General features: G+C 34.8%; 1 protein-coding gene across 1 annotated transcript in view; it reads right to left on the bottom strand.

Annotated features, from left to right (window-relative positions):
- Nucleotides 1-25,784, bottom strand: part of LOC128209161 (pecanex-like protein 4) — a 35,627-nt gene extending 9,843 nt beyond the window's left edge. The window contains exons 1-3 of the mRNA XM_052913063.1: nt 25,716-25,784; nt 14,366-14,479; nt 5,171-5,481 (exon numbers count right to left, since the gene is read on the bottom strand). Coding sequence (XP_052769023.1) covers nt 5,171-5,455 — 285 coding nt within the window. The 5' untranslated portion in view covers nt 5,456-5,481; nt 14,366-14,479; nt 25,716-25,784. The remainder of the gene's footprint in view (nt 1-5,170; nt 5,482-14,365; nt 14,480-25,715) is intronic.
- Nucleotides 25,785-25,945: the final 161 nt, after the last annotated feature.

Here is a 25,945-nt window from a genome sequence, read left to right as displayed (position 1 = left end):
ATCATGAACAATTTTGTTTTTATTTAATGATGGAAGTGAAGACATATTCATTTATGTGGATCACACTGGGATAGAAACCAATACCAATCTGTATTATAAAATGACCAGAGAATCAAGCCCAGTTGTGTGAGATTATTGGTGGACACCTATTCCACTGCATCCTGCTCTAATAGTATCAACCTTAAGAGTTTCTGAATGATATATAATTATTGTGCTATATAAGCACCATCACCTTGTCAAGTTCTGATTTGTTGTCTTAATCTAATTGCTTGAAATTCTACTTAATTCTAGAAAATGTGTTTGTTTCTTAGCATGAGCAGAAAACACAATTCTAGTTATAAATATCTGGTTAAATGTGATAAGAGTTTTTTTTTAATTTATAGTATTTTTCTATCATAATTTTTTGTGTTTTGTTCTTATTTTTCACTGGTTTAAAACAAATAGAGTAAAAAGACAGGTATTGAATCATGAATATTAAAGGTGAAACTCCTGCAGTTTGCTGTCTACTGTGCCACTCTGACAAAGCAATATATAACTGAAGCCGGTTGAGTACACTTAATCCAATTTCAGCTCATTTAATTTGTAAAATTTCTGGTTTCTCCTTCCCAGTTCTGTCAAAGAGAAGATGTAAATGACCTTTTCCAGAGAGTAGTTCATTTGAGTTTCAAGGGAGGAATAATAAATGAATAATTTCCTGGTCTTTTATGTCTGCTTTTTATGGATTTGTTCTAATATGATTTATTAAAGGAGTTTTCCCTTGCCGAAAGACAAATCCCATCATAGTCAAGCTTGATTCCATGTGTGGGTTTGGAAGTAATTGAACTGAATTTCCAATAAGTAATTCTATGGTAACTGAATGATTCTTTCAGATGAATCGCCTTCAATATGCAGGTGGAGCACGCTAGTAGTCCAGTACAGGCCTTCGCTGCACTACATCTACAATGGCAGTAAATACGCACCAGGAGCTAACAGTGGGAAGATTTTAACCAGATTTAACAATGACGTCCTTGTTGTCCTTTAGAATAAAGAAGCTGTCAATTACACTTGCCTCCAATATAAGCCCCTTAATGCCTGTCGGTAAATTGTCGTCATTGAAGGTTAAAAAAACTTTCATTTCCAACTATGACATTTTTATGTAGGACAAAGTAATTTCAGGCAGAAAAGCATGCATTATTATAGTAGCATGCCATATTTTTGGAAAACCTCCATAAGGGATTTTGTTAAAACAAAGGGATTTTTATCTCAAGAATGCCTCAATACGGTAAATGTCCTATTAAATGTGCCCATGTCCTAATAGACCCACTGGCGTCCTTTCGAAGGTCTACCTATTTTTTTGTTTCTGCCACATGAACAAGGCTAACCTTTAATTAAACTCCTAAAAAATACAATTTGTTCCGATGAAAAGCATCCTATTGGCGCCATTATAGAAAATATGCTCATGCAGCTAAAGTTTTGCATATACAGTGAAGCCCATACCTGATTTTATACGTAGATAGGTCAATAAAGTAACTGGCAACAATAGGTCAAGTGATGCATTCCATCGGCAACATTATTTTCATCATGCATATAAGGTTATACATAAACTATAGTATACAATGGCTAGTGCACCAGATTAAAGTCACATGATAATGAATAGGCCATGTCACTATTAAAACTTCTATTGGTTTTATGTGCCACTAACCAATGAAGATAAGGAATACATTTCAGTCAGTTTTTAGACTATCTGCGCATGCGCGCAGGGAGTTTAAGACCCCAAACTCCAAAGAACTACTTCTATTAATGTCGTTTTAACTCATTTTTTTGTCTCAATGCGCTCTATGTTTAGCAGAATGACGACGATGACATAAAAATAGATTAGTTGTATTGCGGTCCGAGTATGAGTTCTTGCTTGTTCGGCTATTTCCGCGCTATTTTTCTGTATCCCGGCGTTTTATTTTTAGCAGGATATAACTATTTTTAGATCGTTATATTTATCATATTAATGGGTCAAATAATGGAGGCTCTGGTAGGAAGGTAACATACTGATATTCACTCTGAGTTTAGCCCAAGATGTAATAGAAATTATTACCGACCGCAAGTGTCCCATCACCTGCAGGGTTTGTTATTATAACCTGGTGTGACCCTGAAGCACGCTTATTTGTAATGGTGTATTTTTGATATTACTTCTGAGATAAGAAACAAAAATGATTGTCTGAAAGTCAAAATAGTTGTATCTCAGGTTTCGCGTTGCTAATGCTCCAAATACTATGATATGCCTGCAATACAATTACAAAATTCTATTCATTCTATGATTTTAGGTGTATACTTTTCTAATACTAGTAAGATGTTTTCATTTTTTTGCGTAATAGCTTCGTTCCGGTGTATTCTTGCCATTGTTTTGGACATAAGGCTTTCAATTTATTCTAATACACATGCCCTGATACGACTGTGAGTTATGCATACGTTTGATGAAGCAAAGTAGTTCGGATTTAACCTGTAAAACATCTAAAGTGCGCGAAGCCTTCATAACATCACTAGTATTATTTCTACACAGATATTTACGTAACACATAAATAACATTTTTTTATCAATAAAACTTGAAAAAGCACAATCATATTCCCATTCTTAGAACAGACAATTTCTGATAATCTAAAAATAGTTTCAACTACATAAACTGACAGATTTTCTAAAAATAGTTTCTACATACATTAACTGACCACATGTTTGTCCTCACCGCGGGAAAACGACCCATCTAATAAGCTCTGCATTTTGAAAGGAATTATTTCTTAAGTTGCTCATAAAAATAAAATCATTTTCCTTTAACATTTAAAATGTGTATGTTCACAAAACTTGCCTTACGTATGATATCTAATCAAAGCACCGAAAAACCTTTAGAAGCGATTGAAAGGGGCATGCATTGTAACTTTAAATACATGGGGATAGGTCGACTGAAGTGATACGCTGTGCATTGTGAATGGAATTATTGTTGAAGTTGTTTGTTAAAAAAAAATGATTTTCCTTAAACAAAACGTGTATGTTCATAAAAGGAAATGATATATATGATGTATTGTATTTTCCTATCGTATGATATCTAATCAAAGCAACGAAAAACCTTTAGAAAGGGGGTGCATTGTAACATTAAATACATGCGGAAGGGGTATTACGACGATTGAAGTGACATTTACATAAACAAAATGACACAAGACGCCATAAAATAGATATAGATATGTTTGTTTCCTCGCCCAGTGTGGGCACAAGCGCTCTTGGCCCTCGGCACATTTCACTTTTATCTATGTGCCGTGCCCTTCACCCATTCCCAAAGTTCAAATAAAATTTGCAACTCTCACATATTTGCCCGCAGATAGTCTTTCAGCGCTTCGCGCTTTGATATAATTACAAGTTCACACTCAAATGCTCTGAAGAATCGTCTCCAGGATTATTATATTAAATTCATGCTTTTTGTCTTGAACTTAACCAATTTTCTACCCATAACATGAAACAAATGTTTCTTAATTCTTGCAAAAATTGAGTATTTATATATTTAAGCCACATATTTAGTGGACCATTTAATTGTTTTACACTCCATTGTGTGTGTATACAGCTTCAAAGCAGCTGATACTGATCTCTGATTGGTCAAACACAAACTTTCATCTGAAATTGTGACAAGCCTAGTCGGTTTTTTCATTTTTTGACTCTATACATGACTGATCATTAAATATAGCAGTTTTTAAAAAAGAATGTGAAAAATGGTTCTTATTAAGCACACAGAGATCTAAAAAAGACACAAAGCCGGTGATTTATTAGGACATTTATGGTATCTCATACATGCCATATTTCTGAAAAAACTTTTGGTTAAAAACCCCAATGCATGTTGCCCCCACACCATTTTGGATTACATATATATAAATTTATCATATGCTCTCTGGTGATTTATAGATTTATAAGTGAAATTATAAACATATTTCACTGTTTTAAAGTGAAATAACATCATAATATTTTTCTCTGTTTGGAAATTTAAGCCTGCTTTTAAATCTTATTCAAACATGAGGGCACACAGGTTTGGGACACAATTTGAACGTAACATTGTTCCTGAAATGATGTTCTGTTTGCATACAATTTGTTGCTTCTTTTTCAACAAGAGCCATAACAAGAGGCCTTCGAGGGCATATGCTCTATTGGCGTGTATTTTTTTGGTTATATACTGAACTCACTTTCAAGTTGAGCAATCAGTGAAACCTTTTATTTCACAAAGGGCTAATACTACAATGATACACAACTCTCCGTACAAAGTTGTCTCCCTTAAAATATACTGCAGCATTTCAAGGGCCATAATCCAGTCATGCATGGGCTGACCTTGCTGGAATCAAGCTCTCACGGATAACTAACTACTGTATTAGTTTGATTGAGATACAATAAAAAAGGAGGACTGTATCATGTTCCATGCAATTGGTTACTGACGCACAGAAACTTGAACGCAAGGACGAAGGACAATGCACCATGGCATAAGTTCATCTTGGCTTTGGCCATTAGAGCTAAAACATAACACTGAATGTCAGTTTATATCCTTTTCAGGCATACAATAAAAAGAAAAATTGTTTGTTTCAGTGTAAGATTACAACATATTCCAGCTTGTGAAAACCTTAAAGAAATATTTCATTCAAAGCGACGCCACTTGTGAAATATAGCTTTTAGTGCTCACTCTGTGAAATATACTGAAAATGAAACAAACAATTTTCCTCTCTCTATATTACTTGTCACTAATTGCTCCGATGTGGGCATACTTTTAAAACACCAGGGTATGGATTTAAATTTCTGAGGAATTTTCCGCCTGCCAGGGAAAATGGCACGTAAGCACATGATTCATATAGTTTTCACGAATCTTTAAAGCAGAGTACCTACATCAATGGTTTTATAACAAAGTACTTTTCTGTCTTAGCACTACTAATGTATCCATATTAAACATAAATTTTGAGAAGAATGTTTAATCATGAATGGTTTTACATTACTGACAACATTACTCCAACTTTAAAGTTGCTTAAATTGCCAAACCAACAACCCCTAACAAGTCAAGCAACAATAACGAAACTGTTTATGAGAATATTTTGACTTTTTTGACAAACAGAAAAGCTAAATCTGACCTGAGACCAGTGTTGCATTCAACTCAAGAACCAAATGAATTAAGCAAACATACCTGTATAATATGTGAGATCAGCTGGACCAGGAGAATGTATGCGGTGATGAGGGCCCCGTAGGTGTATACAGCAATGTAGTCCTGTATCACCTCGAGCTCCACCAGCAAAGTGAATCCACCCCCGAGCATGAACGGCAGGAAGAACAGCACAAGCTGGGCCAGGTACACATACGCTGGGGCCTCATACCCAAGCCGGAGTTTCAGTCCGCCAAGAACCGTCTGTGGAAAACGCTTCCAGAAGAACTCTAGCTTGTACTCATTCAACAGAGGCACGCCTGTACCCATGATGTATGTAATCCACTGCTTGTGTCCTAAAATTGTACATAGAACATACAAGGCATTATACATGCTGGTATAATTTTGATGTTTCCTGTATAAGATACAAAATAACACACATGGAAGCTACAAGGACAAACCCAGCAGCCAAAATATCAATGATAATCCTGTCAAACAGCACCATATTAACTGACACTATCAAAAGACACAATGTCACTAAACAACCACGACAGATTACATACACATACATCAGAATATCCGTCTGATATACAAAACACCATTAACCTTGATCAAATACAAGTAGATTTTGCTGTCAATTGTTCTGTGATACCCATACAATAACTGACCTTGTAAAAACCCCAGATCAATTTCAATTCATAAAAGATTAGTTCAAAGATTTTTTCGAACTCATGGGAATGTTGGTTTGGAAAATATTTGCAATGTTTAGATGCTGTCTTAGACTTTAATTGCCAGAACATGTGTTTGAACTTTTTCTCTATTTCCAGTACTCATTAAAAAGCATTCTATATTCAGCATGGAAATGTAGACAGAAAAACACGCTTTTTATCCTATCTACATGGAAATTTAAATGTATGATCGATAAATAAGATGACCTTACTGTCCTTTCTTGTCAAAAATGGGAAGACAGCAGTTAAATGACATGGGAAGACAGCAGTTAAATGACAAAGTAGAAAAAAACAACAACATCCCCTTGTGGTCTGTCTTCTAAACACATGTTTCTATGGTAACAATTCAGTCACCAACTTTTTATTGGAAGATCTTAAACAAGATAATGGGAAGCAGTTTTTGTCATTTTAGCAGCGCATTGTGATTACATTTCTCAGTGAGTAAGTGAAAATAATTCTCGTTATAAATAAACAACTACAATCAACATGAATTAGCTGAAATAATTGTTATTATTCACATAAAAAATAAATAAAATCACAGGCTCTGTAGTTTGAAGGTAATTATTTTTTATGGAAGAAAAAAAAGGATGAAAACACTTGTATGGTGTGATTTTAGTGGGTTACAACTCAACATTTATTACAGTCAGAGTTTAGAGAACGAGCCCTAATCCACATATTGTCTCTGGATACATGTGTACCAAGTTTCATTTGAATATCTTAAACCCTTTTTCCAAAAATGGCCATGGTTAAAGTTCTAGCAAGCTGCCGCCAATGACACGAAGGCCATCACAATACCACGACTTACGTCTTCAAAAACCAGACAAGATAATAGTAATAGTTTTTTTGCATATTGTATAAACAACTTCATCTCTTTGCACAAGACATTTCGAGGGCTCAACGCAACACTATTGTAACAGCAATTTTTACAGAATTTAGCTTTTTGGCATTTTTGAGTGTATTTTGTTAAGATGCATTAACTCATAAAATATTTTTGATGTATTCCTAAAATAAGTGTACATTTAAAAATATTTGCTACCTTATTGTATCTCTGATGTGTTAAATTCCAAATTGCAACACTATTGTAACTCTAGTTACAATAGTGTTGCATTTAACACTTTGGAAAAATGTCACAGTGCAACACTATTGTAACTGTTTTACTATACAGTATGATGTCATTACTATACCAGTATGATGTCATAATATTTGATTACATCATCAGTTTCCTTGGAAAAGTAGCTAAATATAGTAAGTAGGTTACAACTTTACAACTTCACATGTATGGAAGAAAACAATAACAGTATGAAGTTTAACCAAGGTGAAATGGTAAGAATCATATAACATTATTATTTTTTTTCTAAAGTTTGTGTCAATATTGCATAGAAATGTTTGAGAAGCTTACCTTTTATACAGTTGAGTAGTTGAAAATTTTACTTTCATATAAACAAATATAAACAAATTCTTATTGTTCAGATGTCATTTTAATGTAATATCTTATGAAATTATAAATTAAATATAAACAAGAAGAATTTTATGTTAATATGTTCATTTCAAGGTAAAAATAAACTGATTATTTTATTTTTTAATAGTTGGATGTATTATGAAGATTAATATGGCTACCATTCTAAACATTTTCTTTAATTATTATATTTTTTTATGTTATATAAAAGTTCAATTTATTCCAGATATAACTTTAATTATGTGGCCCTGACACCATAGAGCCATAATATATCCAAGTGAATACCATGGCACTCTTGGACATGTAGTTCAGGTAATAATAACATCCCATTGCAATACTAGTACAGTAAAAAATAAAAAATAAACATATACTTTTTTAATACTACTAGTCCAAATAATGTTATACAAAAATATCATTTAGTAGTGTCCTAAAGCAATGTTAACAAATCTGTTGTAATACCCGAGAAACAAGTCATTCAGCTCGGTCAATAATTTTTTTTTTCATAATTAAAAGTTCTTAGAAAAATGCCATTTTTGCAATCCATCTGATTTTGTTCGGTTTTGTGGGATAATATCCGTATTTGCTGAAAAAAATGCAACTTTTTCTGAAAAAAGTGTTTTATCCATAATAAAAACATCCTTTAAAAAATAATACATTTTTTTGTAGAGGAAACAGTTAATATGCTGCAAGCTTCTAAGCACCAGGGACACGCTTCCTATAATGGATGTGGCCGGCAGTGTGTTGCTAATTCAGTAGCTGCCATATGGCAAGGCTACCAGCAGCCTCCTGCAAAGTGGGAGCAGCAAACAATGGACAATGTCCTCAGTATTGGAGACCAGCTTTATGTTGACATAACCTCTAAAAGTGGCTATCAGTACATATCACTTGAGGATATACCAGACCGATTTTGCTCCCTGGAAATTACTAAAGGTGTTCCTCTGTTTGGAACAGTGCTAAGGACTGTGTCTGAAGAGCCATTCTTTTCAATAAGAGATGCTCTGCAGAACATTTTCGGGTCATCTGCCAGTCACGAATGTCTTTTTACAATGGGAAACAGCGAGCCAGCATACACCAGTGCTATATTAAAGAAAGACAGTGATTTCTTCTTCTTTGACCCTCATTCACGTTCTGCAGCTGGGATGAGTGTGGCTGATGGTCATGCTACTTTGACCAAACATTTGTCCATTGACAATCTTTGTTTGTTTATCAAACATCTGTCCTCAAGTGTAGTGTCAGATTTTAATGCTGATCTCAAATTCGAAGTTGCTTCAATTTCCATGTCAAAAAGCATATACGATGACAGTGATGATGATTCTTTTTCAGGGTTTTCTTCAATCAGTGAAGGTGAAGTCACCTGTAAGTTATACCTTGCAAAACAACATTGGGAAAATCTCTCCGATAATGATTCTGAGGTGTCCCTTTCAGATACTGATATTAGTGGCATATCTATTGCGTCATGTAGCTCACTTATAGAAAATACATTAGACCAATTAAATGAATCATCCAGTCTGATAAAGGCGATAGACGTAAACACATTTGATAAGTATGATGATGAGAGTGATGATGATGATGATGATGATGATGATGATGATGATGATGATAATTTACCCTTGTCATTTTTTGCTGAAAAGCTCAAACAAAATGGTAAGAATTCAGGTAGCATAGATAGAATGGTAGGGAATAAGAAAGGAATGCAATGGAACAAAAATAACAATCAGGGTAGACCAGGACTTGGACTAGACAGGCAAGTACTAGATGGACCAGGAGCAGATGATGGATTTAGATTCAATAGATCAGGACTGGACAGGTTGGGATTGAATGGAGAGTGGCTAGACAGACCCCAATTATATGGATCAGGAGTGAGTGAAACAGGATTGGATGGATTGGATGAATCAGGATTGGATGAATCAGGTTTGAAGAGATCAGGATTGGATGGATTGGATGAATCAGGATTGGATGAATTAGGATTGGATGGATTTGATAAATCAGGATTGGATGGATCAGGTTTGAAGAGATCAGGATTGGATGGATTGGATGAATCAGGATTGGATGGATTGGATGAATCAGGATTGGATGGATTGGATGAATCAGGATTGGATATGTCAGGACCAGATGGATCAGGATTGGTAATACCAGGATTGGATGGATTGGATGAATCAGGATTGGATATGTCAGGACCAGATGGATCAGGATTGGTAGTACCAGGATTGAATGAATCAGCACAGGATAGATCAGGATTGGGAGGACTGGGATTGGATAGGAACAGTACAGCAGAAAATGTACAGGAAACAGTAGCAAAGCGAGCGAGTAGAAAGAGAAAGTATGATCCTAGCACTTGGAAAAGAAATATAGCGAAGAGAAAGAAAAATTCTGGACAGGAATATGTTTCAAACAAAAATGGAAAACAGTACCAACGAAGAACCATGAAAAGTGGATGTGGAATGAATTGCAAATTTAAGTGTCACTCCAAATTTACAGAACAAGACAGAGAACAAGCATTTCATAGCTTTTGGCAACTTGGAAATATTAACAAACAACGCCAGTTCATTGAAAAGCATGTTATTCAGGTGAAAAAAAGAAGTACAAAAACAAGCAACAATGACTTTGGATATGAAAGAAGAAAATTTTCCATACTGTGGCAACTACCTACAATGTCTGGTGGAGTAGAGCGTGTATGCAAAACATGGATAGCCATTATTGTAGAAAGGATAGCAGCAAAAGGTACCTTGCATCTGATTTGAATATTTCCAAAATGTATAGATTATACTGTGAAGATTGCTCAAAGGATGCAACTTACAATGAACACCCAGTTAAACATTGTATGTACTCCAAAATTTTCAATTCTGAATTCAACTTGTCATTTCATGTTCCATCCAAAGATAGATGTGACCTTTGTTCTGCATTTAATGACATGAACGATGACGAAAAAGAAAACAATCATGAAACTTATAGGCTACATATTGCAAATAAAGAACATGCTCGTTGTCAAAAAGAATCAACAAAGAAAAGGGTAGAAGATGGCAATGAAGATGACTTAGTAGGAGCATGTTTTGATCTTGAACAAGTATTGATAACACCAAAAGGCTTTGAGTCTGAACTGTTTTATAAGCGCAGACTTGGTACATACAATTTCACAATATATCAGTATGGAAACCGACAAGGTTATTGTTACCTCTGGAACGAAACCGTATCTGGGCGTGGAGCCAATGAAGTAGCATCTTGCCTGTATAACTTTATACAAAAAAAGGCAGGTGAAGGGAAAAAGAAATTCGTTTTTTTCTCTGATAACTGTAGTGCACAAAACAAGAACAAGTTTTACTTTAGTATGCTATGGTACTGTTTAAACAAATTTGGGCTAAAGTCTATAACACACAATTATTTGCAAAAAGGTCATACACAAAATGAAGGAGATTCAATACATGCTGCAGTTGAGAGGGCTTCAAAACATGCTAGTGTTTATACAAGTGGGCAGTGGGCAGCAATTGTCCGAACTGCTTCACATAAAAAGCCTTACATTGTGAAAGAAATGAGCGTGACCGACTTTTTTAACGTAAAACAAGTGGCAAGCAGTATAAAAAACTTTTCAATAAATGAAGATAATGAAAAAGTCAGATACAATGAAATTAAGACTGTATCATATACCTCAGAGAGGCCAAATAGCTTCTCTTATCAAACAAGCTATCATGGCCCTCAGAAGGAAGTGAACTTGTTCAAAAGACAGAGACACAGAGTTCCAGTCCAGTCAATAATTTTGAAACAGCTACACCAAGATGGCATTCCAATTTCAAAGGCAAAATACTTGGACTTGATAAATTTGTGTAAGAAGGGAACTATCCCTAGGGTGCATCACCCATTCTATGTTTTGCTCCCCTATGATTCTCAGTAAGTCTGCAAGTCATTTTGGAATCTTTTCATACTATGAGAGCTAAAACTCATTTTTTTTGTATGATGGTATCTTGAAGTGACACTCTTATTTAAAATCAATACATAGTTTACACATGTATTACAAACTTTTTTGACTGATATACCTTAAAAAACTTACTAAATAATGCATTCATGGAAAATATTAATTACTGATAACGAGATTGCAACCGTGTATTTAATAGCAGAAAGCCCAAAATATTAAATGATTGGTGAATGCTAAAAGATTTACTATAGTCTCTTAAGCTAGTAATACCGTGTTTAATGCTCATTTCTTTCAAATTAAACTTGGTATCCTTCATAAGAACCATTGTTTTCGACATTTATTCATCCTTTTTGGAATATTAAAAATTATTATTAATTGTGGTAAATCTTATCTGGGAGTAAGAGTGCATCTTCAAAACGTCTTGTCAATAATGTTTTTTTTAAGTGAGGCTGATAGGCTAAGGGATTTAAAATCATGCTTAACTATTAAACAAAAACACTTTTATATGCCACTAATACAGTGTTCTTCAAAAATTAGAACATAAAAAATTATGAGATCAATAGAAGTATAGATATCTATAAATGAATTTATTGATATCTAATTATTCATCATAGAACCAACATTGCTATGTTTCATTTTGTATTTAGTGAAAATGAAGTACCTGTGCTATAGTTGCAAATGATGCTTATTATGATGTACTAATTTAATGCCAGATTATTAATTTGAATGCTTATTGTTATTGCAGTGTATTCCCCATTTGCCAAACATAGGGGATAACATGAGTGTTCATTCAATAAGGGATTTTTTAATTTATTCAATTTTCTAAAATTGATTAAAATGAGCTGTGGAAACTTTTTATCAATTTTAGACAATTTTGTAAATGTAACTAAATAAATTTTGTTTAAATGACCACGAATGTGAGATGCTATTTAAATAATAAATTCTATTTCAATGATTTACAGGGCAAAATACATAAACTGCTGCTTTAATGTCAACACTGTTATGTATATAGCTATTTTGCATCGTTATTACACTAGTTAAGAGGAACTGTTGTATGATGGTAACATCATTTATGTTATAAAAGATTTTTAAAAAGTCAGATTGTTGAGATGTACTGCTTGCACTATTGATATACAATAATGTTATGAAGTTTCTAAAATTTGTTATTATTAATCAAATGTAGGAACACTTAAACCATTGGACAGAATTCATATTTTGCAAGTTATTGTTAACAATTAGTGTCTGTTGTATTTCAAATTTTCAAGGAACAGTAGAGTATTAAATCATAAACTAAATGAATTGTAAAGAGAATCTGACTTCACAAATGAATTGATGAAATTGCTGCTATATAAAATAATTTACATAAAAATATATACATAATTACTTTTAAATATGTACTTAAAGTTCCTTTACTGAAAGTTATGTTTTATGATTATAATAAACAGATAAATGCAACCTTTTTTTATTACAGGGCTTTTTCTGCCCATTTTGGGAAAAAGACCCTAGACATTTTGGGAAATTTTGCGTCGTGAAAATGCGGAAATTGGGAAATTTTACAGTGAAAAGAAAAAGCTGTCTAGTCTCCTGTGAATAAGGAAATGATTTAATATTAGTTTATTTTCCCTTTAAAAGACCCACAATGGCTGAAATATCAATCCTTGGGGTGTAAATATCTATTGCAATAAATCATGACATATAATAGTTCATATGTCTGAATGTAATGAAAATCAATGATTTCTGAGTTCAATTACCAAAAAAACTTACAATCACATAATTTATTAGGATGTTGAAAATGAACCAGTACAGGTAAAAAGAATTTCCAAAAAAAAAAATTTTTTTTTTTTTTTTTTTTTTTTGGATTGGGATTTTTTTCTGAAGATTGGGAAAAATATCTTATATTTTGCTTTGGGAATGGGTCCGATAGTCGGACCCGTGGGTACTATAGAAAAAGCCCTGTATTATTACGAGTCAATTAATGATATATCACTGGGTAATTGAATAAATCCACAGTGCAGTACACAGCACACTAAGATTCAAATTAACAATTTGTGCCTTTTTTTAATTGAATAAAAACGGCAATTTTGACTTATAATAAAATTTACAAAGAACTATGAGGAATTAAATGTGTTCTAAGGTACGTTTTTAATTGAATAAAAACGGCAATTTTGACTTATAATAAAATTTACAAAGAACTATGAGGAATTAAATGTGTTCTAAGCTACGTTTTTAATTATTATGTAGGCACAACTTGAAAACAAAACAACAATGTCAATGTGTTGCTCTGCACTATGTAAATTACTGGTAAAAAAGATACTGCAACACTATTGCAACTTCAGTTACAATAGTGTTGCAGTATTAAAAATTCAATCAGAGAAAAAAATGCACTGCAACACTATTGCAAGTTCAGTTACAATTGTGTTGCGTTGAAAAATGAAACGTTATTTTCTCATTTTCAGAAGCAACACTATTGTAACTAATATTTATTCAAATATAATAAAAACACAACATTATATTTCAAATTTCTATTTGGAATAATAAATTGATTCTACTTTCAAAGATAAATATACTAAGACTCCTATAAAATATGTATGACACAAAAAAATGTGAAGTTTTTTCAACCTCCTGTAAAATTTTAAAAAACTGAGTTACAATAGTGTTGCGTTGAGCCCTCGATTTACTCACATCTGCTAATGAAAAGGAGCTAAAAAACTGTAAATATTGTTTCAGTAAACTATGTTTCTGTAACGCAGCATATTTTGTGTAATTACACAATACAAATCAAAGAAACCGCAATAAGGGTAACATTATGTGTATAAAAACACATACAAAACAATAATTCACGCAATTGATGATAGGGTAACTTGTAACTATGTATTTATGACTTTTTTAATAATTTTGTCACCAGTCAATAAGGCCCTTTGAAAGAAAGAGTGCAGTATGAATTAAAAACAAAATCAAGTGCCTGCTAATTTAAATCATCTAAGCATTTGCTAGGTATTATATAATATTAATCAAAATCTTTGAATCGAAACGGCAAAAAGACAAAAACGATAACCACATGATTCATACTAGAAATATTCGGCTTTCGGCTGTTACTTAAGAGTGAAATTCTGGACCTAACAAGTTTTAAACCACATAGATGAGGTCACCTGGGTTTATCCTGTAGTTCAGTCCATGCTTGCGGCGGGCACGGTGGATAGATCCATAAAAGTTGTACTCCTCACAAGCGTCGTCTGCCCGACCCTTCAAGCAGTGCCAGCGCTCTGCAAATATACAAGGGTAGAATAATACTAGAAGAAGACTTGTAAACAAATATAAACAAGAGCATCACAAGTGGGTGCCATTTCAGTCAATCATGGGGAATAACTCAACAAGTACTTCAGTGACTGCCGGTACGCTCGACTACCAGTACACTCGACTACCAGTACGCTCAACTACCAGTACACTTGACTACCAGTACGCTTGACTACCAGTGCACTCAACTACCAGTACGCTCAACTACCAGTATGCTCAACTACCAGTACGCTCAACTACCAGTACGCTCAACTACCAGTACGCTTAACTACCGGTACGCTTAACTACCGGTATGCTCAACTACCGGTACCCTCAACTGCAGGTACACTCAACTACTAGTAAGCTCAACTACCAGTGCACTCAACTATTAGTAAGCTCACTTACCAGTGCACTCAACTACAGTGCACTCAACTACAGTACGCTAAACTACAACTACACTCAACTACCACTACACTCAACTACCACTACACTCAACTACCGGTACGCTCAACTACCGGTACGCTCAACTACCGGTACGCTCAACTACCAGTACGCTCAACTACAGGTACGCTCAACTACCGGTACGCTCAACTACCGGTACGCTCAACTACAGGTACACTCAACTACTAGTAAGCTCAACTACCAGTGCACTCAACTATTAGTAAGCTCACTTACCAGTGCACTCAACTACAGTGCACTCAACTACAGTACGCTAAACTACAACTACACTCAACTACCACTACACTCAACTACCACTACGCTCAACTACCGGTACGCTCAACTACCAGTACGCTCAACTACCAGTACGCTCAACTACCAGTACGCTCAACTACCAGTACGCTCAACTACCAGTACACTCAACTACCAGTACGCTCAACTACCAGTACGCTCAACTACCAGTACACTCAACTACCAGTACACTCAACTACCAGTACACTCAACTACCAGTACACTCAACTACCAGTATGCAGTACACTCAACTACCAGTACACTCAACTACCAGTACACTCAACTACCAGTAAACTCAACTACCAGTACACTCAACTACCAGTACACTCAACCACCAGTACACTCAACTACCAGTAAACTCAACTACCAGTAAACTCAACTACCAGTACGCTCAACTACCAGTACGCTCAACTACCAGTACGCTCAACTACCAGTACGCTCAACTACCAGTACACTCAACTACCAGTACGCTCAACTACCAGTAAACTCAACTACCAGTACACTCAACTACCAGTACGCTCAACTACCAGTACACTCAACTACCAGTATGTTCAACTACCAGTACGCTCAACTACTGGTATGCTCAACTACCAGTACACTCAACTACCAGTATGCAGTACACTCAACTACCAGTACACTCAACTACCAGTACACTCAACTACCAGTACACTCAACTACCAGTAAACTCAACTACCACTACACTCAACTACCAGTACACTCAACTACCAGTACACTCAACTACCAGTACACTCAACCACCAGTACACTCAACTACCAGTAAACTCAACTACCAGTAAACTCAACTACCAGTACGCTCAACTACCAGTACGCTCAACTACCAGTACGCTCAACTACCAGTACGCTCAACTACCAGTACACTCAACTACCAGTACGCTCAACTACCAGTAAACTCAACTACCAGTACGCTCAACTACCAGTACACTCAACTACCAGTATGTTCAACTACCAGTACGCTCAACTACTGGTACGCTCAACTACCAGTACACTTAACTGCCAGTATGTTCATGCCTCCGCCAATGAGATCACTGGCAGTCAGTTATAAAGCCTCTGATGAATACAACTGCTAAGTGTCCATTTAGTCATTAATTGGGTTATTTAGAAGCTCATGCATGCAGGCTGGCTAATCTAGAAGCATTTTACACTCACCACTTAGCCTGCAGACTTAATGGTTTAGAAGAACAAAAATGAACACTATTATAAAATATATAACTTAACCTGTTACATGTAATTGTCTTTGTAAACCAGTTCATATCAGGTCCTCAATGGTTTCAATTCAACATAATATGTTTGCATGAAACAGCTGCCAATGACACCATGGCTATGACATACATTTTTTTGCTATTAAAAGCTAAAAACCATCACACCAATTTTTCATCATTTCAATCAAGCGTCAAGTTGAATATCAGTCAGTGAAAACACCAATGTCAACAAAAAACAAAATGTTCATATCAAGTTATTGCACATTTAGCTCCAAGGAGCCTCCTAGTTTAACTGGAATGAAATTTAAATTCCATCAATCCTAATTTCAATTTCGACTTTCAAGAAAATTTCATGATCAACATATTCCAACATGAGAATCCCGTTTTTTCACTCAGCATCCTTTCGTTGTCATAAATTTTTTGATCACCAATCATTTTTACTTTATCCAATTACAGAAGTCGGAGTAAATTTATATTCCCACCAGTTAAATTTTGTTATAAAATTATCTCAGTATTTTAGCCATATTGAGTGTACTTGGGAAAAAAATACTTACAGAAGAAGTTCTACGCTGTCATGTCAATGTTTTCAGTTACAGTGTGTTTCACAAGCGTAATTACAGAAAAATTGATTAAAATAAATTGTTTTTCCAGAACTTTTAAGATTTCTTAAGCTAAGAGTCTTTGTAATGTAAAGTATCATTACAATAACAAGAAGAAAAATATTTCCCAAGAAAAGATAATTACACATTTTTACAAAACCTCTTGTCAATTGTCATTTATAAATCCTTACAAAAACATTCCTAATGTATTTTAATTGTACGTGTTGGAAGCTCATTAAGCTTCGTGCACGTCAACTTTTCTGGAAAAGCTCCTGATTAAAAGATGACCTTGCGGAATAACAGAGAATCTAATGGGACAAGTATTGTTTATGATGAATGGCTTGCACAAACCCTGATCCAGTTAGAACACGTAATTCAGTACCAATATTAGGAGGGTGTAACCCCCTCCGCCCTTGAGTACCAAATGCTCTCTTGTTTTCTATCCAAATCCTGCATTACAAAGAGTACGAAAGGCTCAGCATAACAAACAAGAGCCGTCGTAAGACAGCGCGCTCGACTACGCCGCTTTGACTTAGAAGTGAATACAATAACGATGTAATATTAGTTTGGTCTCTTTATGTCAAACCTAACTAAAATTATTCCATACATAAGGTGACTTTGATGCTGCCCTCCCACCAGCCCACCCAAACAATGACGCAAGTACAAATATGCTTTTCAAATTAAATAAAAAAAATGAATAAATAAATAAAAAAATTCAAGGGCCATAAATTGTATTTAGGGTTAAAATGGAGTTATGTTTTTATTGTTGTAAGATGGTCGTAAATAATTTTGAATTTTATTAAGTGCACTGAATGAACGGTATAGATTTTTTTTTTATTAAAATCCCAACTTGCCCTTAACTTTTACATGCCTAAAACTTTAACCTAAGTCAGTCAGGGGCCATAACTTGTATTAAAGATATGGAGTTATGTAACCTCATTGGGTAATGGTCCTGAACAATTGTGTGAAGTATTAAGTCAATTGAATGAAGGGTATAGAAGTAATTGATAAATATCCCAACCTGCCCTAAAACTTTAACCTAAGTTCCGTAGTCAATCAGGGGCCACAATTTGTATAAAAGATAATATGGATTTATCTAACCTCATTATGTGATGGCTCTGAACAACTGTGTGAAGTATTAAGTCAATTGAATGAATGGTATTAGAGTTTTAAGTGAAAATCCCAACCTGCCCTAAAACTTTAACCTGCCCTAAAACTTTAACCTAAGTCAATCAGGGGCCATAACTTGTATTAAGGATAATATGGGGTTATGTAACCTCATTGTGTGATGGTCCTACACAACTGTGTGAAGTATTAAGTCAATTGAACAAAGAGTATAGAAGTTACTAATACATATCCCAACCTGCCCTAAAACTTTAACCTAAGTTCCATAGTCAATCAGGGGCCATAATCTGTGTAAAGAATAATAAGGAGTTATCTAACCTCATCATGTGATGGCCCTGAACAACTGCGTGAAGTATTAAGTCAATTGAATGTAGGGTATTGAACTTATAAGTGAAAATCCCAACTTGCCCTAAAACTTTAACCAGACGCCGACGCCGACGCTGGGGCGAGTAGTATAGCCCACCTATTCTTCGAATAGTCGAGCTAAAAATGACTTGAAAACAAATGACATTACAAGAATATATACACACATTTTTACATACCTTTTCTATGTCTGTGTGGTTCCATTTGATTTAATTTCCGAACTTTCTCAAAATCCCTTTGGTCTTAACATATCATTTCACAAACTGAATGTGTGTTCATGATACATTCTAAAACTAATATTATGTCTTTTTAAAATAATTTTTATGAATTTTAAGAACAACTATACATTTGTATGAACTATTATATTTTGCTGTTATCTCAGATTCCCTCTGCAAATAATTTTAACAATACAATAGCACTGACAGTATTTAATGGTTCTAAACCGCAGTCAGCTCTTCACTGTGTCACAATGTCCATACTGTGATCCCTAGAAATGATATTTTCCAATATTCTGATGGCACATTAAGGGAAACTGATGCATCTCCTCCGATGCCATTCCTCTCTTTCAAAGATAGCACATCGAGAAAACAACATATCCATCATCAGGAAAATCAATTTTAATCAAGACTGTAAATTTGACTTGCAGATTCACTCTCTAATAATTTCCTTGCAAGCTGCAGTGGCATGCAGATGACCTAAGATCATCTTTCTTCGATAAAAGAAATATCTCAACATGTGTGACTGTCTTGGAGCATTCTGAATGCATCTTGAAAAGTCTACTGCTACATCACTGGTTTTAATAGGAGCTGCTTCAAATAACCCGAGAAAGTATCAATAAATCAATATCGTTCACAGACTTGCAATTGTTACAGAGTGTAGGTTTGTGTGATACAATATTCTGTCTCCAAGGGAAATACCACTAGCCGGTGCTACCGTGTTAATTTGGCGACCACCACCCATGCAATTACAATGTTGAATCTCCCTTGCTGCTAGCTATTTAAATAAAAATATTGATCTGGATTCATCCTTTTATTCAGATTCTTAAGAAGGCACTCTTTTCCAGCATTGTAATTATCTTATCTTAAAAATTTGAATCTCCATCAATTCTGAAAACAATTCTTATCATAATGTTCAAAGATGACTAAGGAGAAAATGTGCATGCTTGTGTTTTGTGTCAAATCCTGAAAGCCCCATATTTATGAAATAAGAAATAAATAGCAGGTTGAATTAGGCCTCTTGAAAGCTTCCCATTACCCTACATAACCTCATATCTCAAACTGACATAACCTCATAGCCAAAACTGACCTGACCTCATAGACAAAACTGACATAACCTCATAGCCAAGACTGACATAACCTCATATCCAAAACTGACAAACGTCATAGACAAAACCTGACATAAACTCATAGCCAAACCTGACCTGACCTTATAGCCAAAACTGACATTACCATATCCCAAACTGACATAACCTCATAGACAAAACTGACATAAACTCATAGCCAAAACTGACCTGACCTCATAGCCCAAACTGACATAACCTCATATCCCAAACTGACATAACCTCATGGCCAAACTGACATAACCTAGTATGCCAAACTGACATAACCATATCCCAAACTGACATAACCTCATAGCCAAAACTGACATAACCTGATATCCCAAACTGACATAACCTCTTAGACAAAACTGACATAAACGCATAGCCAAAATTGACCTGACCTCATAGCCAAAACTGACATAACCTCATAGACAAAACTGACATTAACTCACAGCCAAAACTGACCTGACCTCAAAGCCAAAACTGACATAACTTCATAGCCAAAAACTGAATTAACTTCATCGCCAAGACTGACATAACCTCAAAGCCAAGACTGACATAACCTCATAGCCAAAACTGACATGACCTCATAGCCAAAACTGACATAACCTTAAAGCCAAGACTGACATAACCTCATAGCCAAAACTGACATAAAGTATATAAAACTGTTGTAATGATTTAAGCAAAACTGTCAAAAAAAGATAGTTTTGTTCTAAAGTTCTGAAGTTCAACCAGAATAATAACAACCAACATTAAAATGTTGACAACTTTCATGTCAAAGTGGATGTTTCAGAGAGTACATACAAATTTCAAATGTTATAAGTCTGTTCAAGTGTAAACAATGTACTAACTAGCAAACCAGTAGCTGACTAGAGAAAAAGAAAAGTAATTTCATATTTGGACATCACATTATGTATTAATCACTGTTTGTATTGTTGTTGTCCTTCGTTTAAATCTTGGCCGCATGTAAGAATAACCTCATGCCTCATGCCTATTGATGGTACCATAAAACACAGATGTTCTTTAAACAAAGCAGTTTAGGATTGTACAATCATCTTGAAATGTACTGGTATCGAGTATATCAGGCTGGAAGCTCAGGCAAAAAATCTCACTTTTGTTTCGATAGCATTTTTTGGTTTGTTACATTGTCAAAAACAATATTAAAGGATTAGAGGTAACTGGACAAGATTACTATGAACAACATTTATCTTATGTATAACAATATGACAAACATACTTATTTTGTTGCTTTTCAAGAGTAGAAAACATCAGATCTAGTTACACTACCAAGTGCCTCGTCGGTACTAAACCGGAGAACACAATGAACAACAGCGAGATAATAGGCCGACCTCAATCGAGAAAACACTTCAAAAATAACCATTCGCTGTAGCAATATCAATGTAGTACCATAAACATGTCTCAGTGATTCCATTCAGCCTATTGGTCAGCTTAATATACAGTCCAATCAAAACACATGGTTCCCAATCTTAAATTTAAGTTCAATCTAATTTGCTTATTAAATACGGCCCTAGACCCAGTCTTAACATAGATTCTGACCAAGTTTTAAGCTACAGGATGAGCAAGTTGGAGGATGTCAACACTTGTCTAGATGCATTCAAACAAGGATATTACTCAACAAGATTATTGCTGAAAGCGATGGAAGTTTGCAACTTCCCAAACGCAGGGGTGTAGAAATGAGCTGGGAGCCGGTAAAAATAACCTGGTAACTTTAGCATCTTCACACAGCTAATTTCCCTGCATCAACAAAATTATCTGGTATTTTTGTCATGTTTTTATGTTTACATCTGTATAATAGCCCAATTGTTGGTGATGTTAATCTTAGTTTCCCCGCATTTCGAAAACAATACAGTATTAGCTTAATATGTGACGTCATTAATCGCATTTTGAAGTACATGTACTAGGTTTCATTTCTTAGGGTTCCGAATACAATGTGACATAAGCTTGATACTTGACCTCATTAGTCACATCCCCCTCTTGGCCAAGTTGGGATGTTTTGAAGTTCATGAGTTGTGAAGCAATGGAGGGTGAAAAAAAAGAAACAGAAACATCTTGGTAGTTTTTGTTCCAGTCACAGTAGTAAGAATGCAGCATGGGTGTGTCTGGCCATCTATTAGTCCTTTTACCATTTACGCTACAGTCCTATCTTTTTTTGTATACGCCTATTACCCGGGTTTCACAAAATGAAACAAAAGAATGTTGTTACCGTAAATCTTTTCAGAGGCAGAGGTAAAGAGTGATTCAGTTGCTGAAAGTATCATTGGTAGAGCAGAAATTACAGATAATATCAGGAAGAATTGCTAGCAAATGACAAGGCATGTGGTCTGGAAAATTATAATATAATACTGAATCTGAATATGACAGTGGCTGAGTGATTAGGTTCTTAAGTAAGCCCTCACTGATGCAGTATCATATATATGTAAGTACATTTATGTTAAGGTTCACTGTCACAAACTTTATCATTATTTTATACATGATTAATGTTGGGGGGTTTCTGAATTAAAAAAACTAGTAAACATAAAAACATGCATTGAAAAAGGCTTCTATTTCATCCCACAAGTCACATTGTCCCCTTGACCCTAAGAGGGGGAGGACTCACAGAGACCCCCCGCCTACTTTAGGGATATGCCCTGCTACTTAATTAAATTTCTACACCCCTGCAAACACCCATTTTCTATGAAAATGCAGAAATTGTGATACAATGTGCTGATAGAAGGTGAATAGCTGTAGCATTATTATACATAAGTAAGCATGAAAATGTATTTTCACACATTTTAAAATGTCATTGCCATCTATCTATATATTATTATTGGCTACTGCACTTCCTCTTTTTGCCATCTATCTATACATGTATTTCAAAGTTCATTTCATTTTCTTTAATACTTTCCAAGACATGACTCAGACAAGCACCCATTAAAAGAATAGGTTAATAGGAGCTCTATACATGTAACTTAAAAAATATGCAGGGCATGATTATGGTTCTTGTGGCTTGCACTGCCTCTCTTTGCCATCTATCTATATTCCAAGTTTCATTTCAATCCCTTTAAGACTTTCAAAAAAAATGGCCGTGACAAGAAACCATTTTCAAAAAATATCAGGTTAAGGGGAGTTTAAGGGGAGATAACTATAAAAATTTGCAGGGTTATGGTACTTGTGCACTGCACTTCCTATACTTGCCATCTGTCTGTATTTCAAGTTTCATTTCAATCCCTATAGTACTTTACAAGGGCCCAGACAAACTCCCAATTTTGAATATTATCAGGTTTAGGAAAGTTTCAAGGGAGATAACTAAACAGAAATGCCAGACAAGACCCTAAAAATATCAGGTTAAGGGGAGAAAACTTAAGAAATATGTTGGACAGGGTTCTTGTGCACTGCACTTGACTTCCTCTCATTGCCATCTATCAATAATTCAAGTTTCATTTTAAACCCTTTAGTACTTTTCAAGATATGGCCCAGACAAGCACTGATGATGAAAAATGGTTATAGGGAGATCACTTACAGGTAATAAATATGCCAGATAGAATTATGGTTTTGCGCACTGTGCTTCCTCTCATTGGTATCTATCTAGTTACCAAGTTTTATTTCAATCCCATCAGTAGTTTTGATGATATTCTCCGGATAAGGGTGTGACAGACGGACAGAAAGACTGACAAAGCAGACTATAATTTTTTTTTATGCTCCTCCCTTCTGGGAGCATAAAAATACTAATGATTGTAGGCATCACTGAGCCCAATGGTAACAGGTGGAAATGGTAACTGGGTTGAAATGACCCAGATTCATATTAAACATGTGAATTCAAGTAATCAGTGCACAAAACTATGCCTGTTGCTCAGCACCTATGATTTTGTAATATGTGCATTGAAGAAGACTTCAAAATGAATCACAAGTGGGCCATCATGGATCAAAAATAAGTCACAACTTGACAAGGTCATACGTTGTGAAATGAAAGCCTCAATTTCTTCCATAAGTAAACAAAACTTACACTAATGTCTGTCTCTATGTAATCTAATCTACATCTCAGGGCCGGTCACAATGGGTAAATAACAAAAAGTTGATGAAGTCAAATGTTTAAAACCTTGGTATCACTGTTTAGGCCACATTTAAAGCTTGTGTGGTTTTGTTTTTATTTTATTTTAATTCCATCACAAACCAGCAAAAACGGCAATACTGTATCACATTTGGGTATGAAAGTCAAAATCAACCACAAATACCTGATAAAAATGTAAAATGCAATTGATCTTGTTTTAAACTTCTATGATTTGGTAGGTAGAATGTTTACCTGAACTAATTTGTAAAATACCAACATCTACAGTACCTGGTTGAATTATTATGTTATCCTGGAAATTCCTGCTGCTTATAAGTTACAGCCTTTTTAAAAGCTGCACAACACAACTATGAGCGTGTAATTAAAGAAAATTGTTTTGCATAATTATACATCACTACTTGCATATTTGCAGTAGAAAAACCCACAAGTTTACAAAATCTCAGGGTTGGTAATTTTAAGTGTTTAAAAAATGGAGACTTAAATCATATTCCATTGACATTAAAACCAAAAGTCAGGGTATTGACTTTTAGAAATGAAGTTATAAAAACTATAACATGTGTTCAAATATGAATGCTGAGACTTTCCAGGTACATAAATTGCATTACAAATTTGTATAAATTAGTGCAACACGGGCCCAACATTGGGAGCCAAATGTAACAGACTGCACAAATAGCTATGTGCACCTGTCAGAGTTCAAACCCATGACCCCTCGCTCTGCAAGCGGACACTGTACCGCATCGCTATAAAAGCTAGCTCTATAGGGAGACAGCATAAGTGCCGCTATATACATATTACATAAAAAAATTTATATACATATTTAATACACGGCTACACAAGGTAAACATACTGTTAACTAGTGATGTACCAATGATTGATTATAATAAAAAAATTGACTGATTGGGCCTGATATCAGCAACAATTGATTGTATTTGGTTATAATCAGCAGGTTGTTTTTCCTCTTTCCTCCGCCAATTTTCTCCATTCGAGTTCATTTATACATTTGGAAGTGTGTAGTTGTTATCATTAACAGTATGGCCAAATGCAACAACAACACTAAATAACTTCTGTAATGTGCCACGTCAAACAAGGCCAACAGATCCCTTCAGAAAAAAGCATGGATCGACCATGAAGGGGTCCACTGGTCTTTATATACAGTTAATTCTCAATCCACACAGAGCCACATTGAGTATTAATTTCCATATTTCCAACCAAGTAAACATAGTGATACGTACTATGAATATACTACCGTCTATAACAGAATGTTATACTACATATGGTTGACGCACATCCGCCTGCAGCGGACACTTCAAACAGGCACATAACATTATAAGCATAGTAAAGGATTAGGATTTATTGTACAAGAATAAATCTACAATTAAGGTTTTGTAAAAAAAACGATAGAACTATTGATAATCTGTTCTTCAGTGGAAGAGATTATTAATAGTCAAACTGAAACTGTTTCCTAACACAAAGTGGCAGACTAGAATCTGATTGGTATCTCTGTATGGAGAAAGAATGACACATTTCAGTACTAAGTAAGATCTTAATGGGGTTTTCAATCTATCTGGACTACCGAATTTGCCAGATGGTAGAAATAATATTTAAATGAGAAAAAAAAACAGCAAGTGGCATAAGCCAATAGGGCAATACATGAATTGTACTGTAATTTGACCAGTGCAAGTTGTAAACGTACGAGACATTGCAGATGTCATGGGGTCAACAATTGAGTACTGTCATTCATTTGCCTCCTTTTAAAAGCAAAATTTATACATTAATTAAAAGAAAATTACACAAATAGATCGCTTTACCTTTTTGATATAAAATAACTATTCAGTATTCTGTTATGCCAATAGAAAGTATGTTTGGTCACGTGATCAATATGGAAACGATAACAACCATGTATGCGAATGAAGAAAAAAATGATAAAAACGTAAAAATAAGGACTGCAAATACTGAACTAAATCAAACCTTAAAAATATAAAACTCTAATACAATGATTGATTGCCGTTTGAACCCTAAAATTGTAGAATTAATTATT

The sequence above is a fragment of the Mya arenaria genome, chromosome 11 (genome assembly GCF_026914265.1).
Source record: "Mya arenaria isolate MELC-2E11 chromosome 11, ASM2691426v1".
Taxonomy (NCBI): Eukaryota; Metazoa; Mollusca; class Bivalvia; order Myida; family Myidae; genus Mya; species Mya arenaria.
The sequence above is the reverse complement of the archived record's forward strand: the minus strand, read 5'-3'. Positions and strand labels throughout refer to the sequence as shown.